This window comes from Scyliorhinus torazame, chromosome 1 (assembly GCF_047496885.1).
Source record: "Scyliorhinus torazame isolate Kashiwa2021f chromosome 1, sScyTor2.1, whole genome shotgun sequence".
Lineage (NCBI taxonomy): Eukaryota > Metazoa > Chordata > Chondrichthyes > Carcharhiniformes > Scyliorhinidae > Scyliorhinus > Scyliorhinus torazame.
The window spans coordinates 137,869,524-137,877,280 of record NC_092707.1 but is presented as its reverse complement, the minus strand read 5'-3'; the positions used below and the strand labels follow the sequence as shown (position 1 = coordinate 137,877,280).

Below are 7,757 nucleotides of genomic sequence, written 5' to 3'. Positions count from 1 at the left end.
TGGCCTCACAATTTTTCAATTTATTGAAAGTTGTCATCACAGTGGAACTTAAATTATCAGACTTTTTCTTGAAGAATCAGGATTGGTTTCACAATTCCAAAACAAGCCAATTATTTCATTATATCAACTTTCCTTAATTTAGATCATAACAATCCACTTCAAGGAATCAATTTTACAAATTGTGAATTTAAAGAAAAATAAATGCCAGCATGCAAGTGTCCAACATTCAGGCAGCATCTAAACAGTGTGACATATCCTATTCATAACGTTGCGTCACGTGAAAATCACTGACAATTGAAATCATTCTTTAATCACTTCCCTCCTATCTTTCATTTTTGAAATAGTACTTCCTGCCTTATACTATTGGAGTGCAAGATACAGATGTGCAATAATTTCCCATTATCAAAGTAGCATCATGGCTTGCTCACTGTGCAAAAGTGATGTATTTCTGATAATCTGTTCTGCTTTGTCAACAGGCCAAACTCCAAACTTTTGAATGAACCTAATCTCAAGCCAAGGGCTGAGTCCAAGGCCAATTCAGAGAACAATGGGTAACTTCATGTCCAAATCTCATACCCGAAAATAAAGTCTGTAATTTCCATGAGTTCCACAGTTTTACAGGACACCCAAGTGATAACGTTTTGGCCATCTCCACTGCTTTTGTGGATAAAACACGCTATGTAGTGGGATACTGAGAAGTACAAACTTTTATCAGTTGCCTGCCCCAGCTTTGCAGATCTCCAATGGGCAGTGGTAGAAGTGCCAAAACACTGGGCTGCCTGGGGCAACAACTTACCAATTGTTGAAAGTTGACCCATGAGAGTGAACAGATCAGGGCTGGAATAGGTTTGAGCAGTGATATGCTCTCCAACGTTTGAATACTCAACTCAAAGCTCGCACGTGAAAAACAGGGATCTTAGGCGAGGTAGTGAGGGTTCCAACTAGTGATGGGAAGCACCACTTGGAATGGAAGAGTAACAGGGACAAAAAGAAAAGTACATCAACCCTGCAGGTTATTTTTTCTTACTTTGCTGGCTTGGAGATTCAAACAGCAGCAAGTGGCAGGTAAATTAAACCTTTCCATCCCATTTCATGAAATGACTACGACTGTAAACAATGACGTTTCACAACCCAGCACAGACACACAAGTGAGCCAACTAACCAAGTGCAATATCACATCCAGTGAAGTGTACATAAACCTCTTCCATTCCTCAAACTGTACACACTGTGAACATTTATTTTAGTATTTAGAACTGGTCATTTAACAACTGAATACAATTAGCAGCAACCACACTCAGACTCTTCTGCTGTGCATGTCAACACAACCAACTTGGACTGAGATGTTCTGGGTAATACAGAAAGATAAAGTAATGGACAAATTACTTCACAGGTACCAAATAAAAATGCATTCCCACATGCCAGTTCAGGTACAGACCAGGATCACTTCAGTCAATTTTCTTCATGTACAGTCATTTCCAAATGAGGGGGAATAAATGTATGATTGAAACTTCTGTGGTCAAGGTTTATTAGAATTCAAGTCTCCCAGGTGTAAGAAAATGTATTGACATAAAATGAGGGCTATTTATAACTGGGGGGGGTGGTTGTGGAGAAAGTGTGCCAAAAGCAGTGTCATCAGGGTTGAGAACATTTTGCCCTATGCGAATTGGAAGGACTCAGAACAGGGTCACTGTTAACCTGAAGTGTGTATTTCCCCATATTTTAAATTTGCTGAAATAGGCATGAGCAATTTAAAGAAACCCTACCCACAGATAAAGGTTTTGGACTGAAGACTTGAAAATTAAACTACAGCATAAGCCTACAGCAACCTATTTATACTAAGATGGTTTGACATTTGTAACTGATTTTCACTGTGCCTGGATTTTCTCCCCATCCCTTTTACTTCACAATTTCCTTCCTAAGAGTACTGGTTAACAGAAGGTTAGATTTCCATAGGCACTGTCTAGTACATTTCTAGTGACCATTCCTCATTGAACCTAGACAGCAACTGTCTCATAGCCTCCCAGTGAGGGTTTGTGGGATCAATACCTATTATGCACTTTCCTAATTCTGAAGTAAAAGGCTAATTGAGGTACTGCTAGCCCACTCCTTTTTAAAGTTGCATTACCAACTGAGCTCTCAGGGAGCCGGAGAATTGACAGGCAGCTTACCGAAAATCAATACCTCCCTCAAGCACCATCAAAACGGGAGGGGAGAGAAAATGCTACTTTCATTTCTGAACAGTTTAGGGAACTCATTTACATTTTTTATTTTCTCCTAATCCTTTCTGTCGCAGACTCCCAAGGCCTTATTTTTTTAAATTACTTTCCCAGCGTTACAAAGCCAAGAGATGAGTGTGGACAGGGGCAAACCCCTAAACCAGCTCCTTGCGTGCTCCAAAAAACAATTCAAATTGAATCCAATTCATGGTCCCCACAAGAGAGACATGCCAGATCCAGGCATTACACCTGACCTCACGCTCATCTTAGCCAAAAGGCTGAGAATCTATCCCAAGGACTCTCATAACTGTAGTTCAAAATAGTGGTTCAAGCGCAGCTTCTGCAGGTCTAATTTAGAAGACCTTTAAAGAAAGCACTTTTTTTAAAAAAGTGATATAAATAAGATGTTATCTCAAAGTTGCTGGTAAGGAGGATATTGAAAGCAGTAGCAAATATTTGCTACTGAATGCACTGAAGTAAGCTTCATAAAGTTAAACCGTTACTTTGAATGGGATGTACATGAAGCTTTTTCCAAGAGCACTTGTGACAAGATCTCAGATATGACACAACTATGGGCAGCACGGTGGTGCAGTGGTTAGCATTGCAGCCTCAAGGCACAGAGGTCCCAGGTTCGATCCCTGCTCTGGGTCACTGTCCTTGTGGGGTTTGCGCATTCTCCCACTGTTTGTGTGGGTTTCACCCTCACAACGCAAAGATGTGCAGGGTAGATGGATTGGCCATGATTAATTGGAAAAAATTAATTGGGAACTCTAAATTTATTTTTAAAAAGATATGATGTAACTTAGATTCAGAGATATAGAACATTAGATATCGGTGCTGGTGCGACTGAAACTGGTTCACCTGTACCACATTAATCTAAGCATGTGTTGCTTTAAATTAAAAACAAATTCAAGTCTCAGTGTATTCTTAACACAACTTAAAATGTTACATGGATCTGTACTACTGGCAGTCAGTTGGTGCATAAGCTAAATGCACTCAAATTCTAACCCAGTTCCCATAATACAAATATCCAGTACAAATCTGCACTGTTCATGGAATGAAAAATTAAAAATAATTGAATAAAAAAAGAAACTATTCAATTTCTTCAAGATGAATGAAAGTTCCTTCCCCTTCTCTGATGTTCTATTAGTCCTCCTTCTTGTCCTTTAAGGCACGGAGTCTCTCCAGGAGAGGAGGGTGGGAATAATGCCACATGGAATACAGCCAGTCGGCGACTGGAAAACCTAGGTTATCCTTGTTCAGTTTTATCAGTGCAGAGTACAGGTCTGTGGCTTTCCCCAGATCTTTAGCAAATGCATCAGCCTGGAATTCAAACCTTCGACTCAGTACAGTCAGGCTAAAGGATAGCACCTATATAAAAACAAAAAACAAATTCACCAAACATCAGATGCAAGTTTAATCAGAAGAATTTCTTTTAAAAAAAAAACACAGTTGCCCATGGCTTGAAATCACATGACAAGCCTGCCCTGCCCCTCTGTTCACAAATGGTGATGAATCTGGAATATCACACCAGAAACCTATTAGCTTAAGAGAAATATCTTCCTCGTGCATTCTGTGCCGCTGCAATAAGTAAACCCGTGGTAGCAACAAAACTTAATTTGAATCAATATAGGCACAAAGTATTCATTATAGCTCCACCTCACCTCATTGTAGGGAGAGAAAATGAACTGGAAGATGATCATCAACCCAATGAGAGTGGGCTGGGTGTCAGAGAAACCAAAAGCAGTGAAAAGCTCCTTTCTGTCCATGAGAACAGCAAACAGGAAAAAGCAGAAGAAAGAGTTCACCTGAAATAAAAGCATCAGCATTACATACCGATAATCCTGAACATTAAAGGACATATAACACTTTGCAGATCGTATAGAAGAGCAAAGATCTGTATTTTAGGCTACTCTAGAAGTACTGCAGGCTATAATTTTGTTCATCCACCGTGCCACTCCCAATTCAATTCTAAAGGTTTGCATTTGTGCACAACCAGTTACAAGCATACATTCAATTAAAGGCACTAGAATGGAAGTCAGAGAGGACGGCACGGTGGTGCAGTGGTGAGCACTGCTGCCTCATGGCGGCAAGGACCCGTGTGTGATTCCAGTCCCGGGCCACTGTCCATGTGGAGTTTGTACATTCTCCCCATGTCTGCGTGGGTCTCACTCCCACAACCAAAAGGATGTGCAGGGGGCAGCACGGTGGCGCAGTGGGTTAGCCCTGATGCCTCACGGCGCTGAGATCCCAGGTTCAATCCCGGCTCTGGGTGACTGTCAGTGTGGAGTTTGCACATTCTCCCCGTGTTTGCGTGGGTTTCACCCCCACAACCCAAAGGTGAGCAGGGTAGGTGGATTGGCCACGCTAAATTGCTCCATAATTGGAAAACATTATATATTTTTTAAAAATGGAAGTCAGCGATAAAGAAAAACACGTACACACCAAGTACTTATACAAGTAGTACTGGAAATTTCCAATTCACATTACATTTAGTTTTGGAATTTGGTCTTTTAAAGTGGATTTGAAATGTTAGCCACATCTTTCGCGCTGCACAGATGCTTCTTGCTCTGCTCAGTGTTTCCAATATTTTAAACCCAGATTTGATCCCTTGTCTATACAGGTTTAGCCAATCTTATGGTGAAGATTTCAAATGGCAGTGGACTGGAGAAAAATGGCTGTTAAAACTAACAGGGTGGAATTGGGAGACAAAAAGGATTGAGGGAGATGGAGACAAGGAGAGTAAATAGGTTTGGGTTATGGGAACGACCGACATTGGTTTGCTTGGGCAGAACAACATTTGCTTGTGCTAAAAGTATCTCATCCACATTCACCTTAAGACAACTTAAATAGAGTGGCTCTGTGGAAGTTTGAACTACTCCAAGTGGATAAAACCCAGGCGTAAACAGCTGAAACCAATTTTATTAAACGTTACTTCAGGTCTTCTCGCAACACATCTCACAAGGTAAGGAAATACATCTTTTGTTCCCACACATGCGAGTGGGGCAGAAGATCTTTGAATCTGAGTTGAGTTGGTTGCTTTCAGCTGGGAAAGTAGAAGATCCCCTGAAATGGCTTCACCAGCATGGGTTTCTGCTTCTGATTGTTACATGAGAAACCTAGACACCGCGAGATGGAATGAATTACAAAGCTCTTGAGGTCAAATAGCCAACCTATATTCGGGGGGGGGGGAAACTAAGGCAGCAACAAATACCCATGCAACCTTATTTCAGAAAATCTTTACCTCCAGAAATGGGGAAGAATATCCCTTCACAGGTGGCAGTGAATAGTTGTAAACTGTACTTCAGTGGGGCCATTGTCATGTGCCCATTTATAATTAACCAATCCTTCATCAACCACAAATACAATGCTCATTATGCACATACATAGAATATATATTTGTACATATATGTATGATACATATAACACACAAATATATAAATACACACACAAAAAGAACAATGTATTACCTGACTAATAATGATGTTTTTCACAGTATGGCCTAGTTTCCAGTGCCCAAGTTCATGTCCAAGTACGGCTAGAACCTCTTGGTTACTGCAGCCTTGCCTCTTATTCTGAAAAGATAGCACAAATCAAACATAATTTAATGGAGTCCATCCCACGCTCAAATTCACTTTTGAAATGAGGCAGCCTAATGAGCTCCTTTTCCTCAACATGCTACTTGAGAAATCCACTAATAGGCTCTCTCCTGCAGTAAACTGCAAGCCTACCTTCACTGATAAATATACACACCGGGACTCCTACATATGCTAGAAGTTTGGGCTCATCAGCAACCTCAAATAGAACCCAAGTCATTTTCTCAACATGCAAGAATAATGTCACAATAGGGCACATCAAAGCTATCCTGTGGGATAATGGTTTACCTTTGGTCTTAGTTTGGTCTCAGTGGTTTCAGTTTCACTGCCATCGCCTGCAGCAGTCTGCATTTCAACGCCCTCATCAGCTGCTCCTTTATTTAATGGGGAATGATCTTCAAGGAGCGTATCAAACAGAACGATACGCTTGTTCTTAAAAAAGCCATAAAAGTACGCATTGCTGTGCGATGACCTCTTTGATCCTATTCAAATCAATTGATACATTTTATTACAACGTATTAAAACGTTTGCTTTAAACACTTTATTTTTATATGAAACTCCAAGACAAAATTTTCTGAATATCTAAATAGTTCTGCATTTTTTTTGGACTGTTACTAAAATTCACTAATTCTTATGCCAAAGATAATGAAAACTAATTAAGAATTCTGGGTCAAACTGGGCACTGTGAAAAACACAATAAAACAAGTAAAAACACGGTGGAGAAGAGGTGATTCCATTGGTTTAAGAAGGTACCTGGCACAGGTAGATTGGAAAGATCAAATGCAGAATAAAGCAGAGGTAAGGGTACAAACCAGGCATATTCCTTTGAAAAGAAAAATGTAGAGCATCCAAAGTTAATGTGCCCAGGATGACCAAGAAAGTAAAAGATAAAACAATACCACAAAAGGAGGTTTATGTCATTGACAGGAGCAGGATTAAGTTAATAATGCGGAGGGACCAGGAGAACTTAGCACAAGTGGCAGAGAGAGGGTATGAGGAAAGATTGGTATTAGACGGAGCCTGTAAAACATATAAAGTGTTCAGTGATTAGCTAGGGAAAAGCTTGGGCCTATTTAAGATCCAAAAAACAATCTTAATGTGAAGCAGAGGACATGACAAAGATACTTAATAAGCACTTTGCATCTGTCTTCATAAAGAGCAGGTGCCGGAATGTGGTGATGAGGGGCTTTTCACAGTAACTTCATTGAAGCCTACTTGTGACAATAAGTGATTATATTATTATAATAGTCTGGGAATTGAGAGTTAAAGCAATTGTGAACAGTTTGCACAGCAGTCAAGACATGAAATCCTAAAGAGGGTGGTGTTAAATCCTGGACTTGATTCACTGTTAAAAGTGGAGAAGAAACTTTGTTTAAAAGTATAATTTGGGAAACCTGGTCTGGATTTTGAAATGTAAATTGCTAAGGGAAAGCATTATTATGAGAGAAGATTAAGAGTTTGGAAATTCTCACGTGACAATCACCGGGGGGGGGGGGGGGGGGGAGGAGGAGGAGGAGGAGGGGGGGGGGGGGAGGAGGAGGAGGAGGAGAGAGGAGGGGGGGGGGAAAGAGGAGGAGGGGGGGGAAGAGGAGGAGGAGGGGGGGGAAGAGGAGGAGGAGGGGGGGGAAGAGGAGGAGGAGGGGGGGGAAGAGGAGGAGGAGGGGGGGGAAGAGGAGGAGGAGGGGGGGGAAGAGGAGGAGGAGGGGGGGGAAGAGGAGGAGGAGGGGGGGAAGAGGAGGAGGAGGGGGGGAAGAGGAGGAGGAGGGGGGGAAGAGGAGGAGGAGGGGGGGAAGAGGAGGAGGGGGGAAGAGGAGGAGGGGGGAAGAGGAGGAGGAGGGGGGGAAGAGGAGGAGGAGGGGGGGGAAGAGGAGGAGGAGGGGGGGAGGAGGAGGAGAGGGGGAAGAGGAGGAGGAGAGGGGGGGAGGAGGGGGGGAGGAGGAGGGGG

At 42.0% G+C, this 7,757-nt stretch overlaps 1 protein-coding gene across 1 annotated transcript in view; it reads right to left on the bottom strand.

The window, feature by feature from the left end:
- Window positions 1-7,757, bottom strand: part of zmpste24 (zinc metallopeptidase, STE24 homolog) — a 44,942-nt gene continuing 37,185 nt past the window's right edge. The window contains exons 7-10 of the mRNA XM_072500900.1: window positions 6,101-6,294; window positions 5,687-5,791; window positions 3,881-4,024; window positions 1-3,587 (exon numbers count right to left, since the gene is read on the bottom strand). Coding sequence (XP_072357001.1) covers window positions 3,363-3,587; window positions 3,881-4,024; window positions 5,687-5,791; window positions 6,101-6,294 — 668 coding nt within the window. The 3' untranslated portion in view covers window positions 1-3,362. The remainder of the gene's footprint in view (window positions 3,588-3,880; window positions 4,025-5,686; window positions 5,792-6,100; window positions 6,295-7,757) is intronic.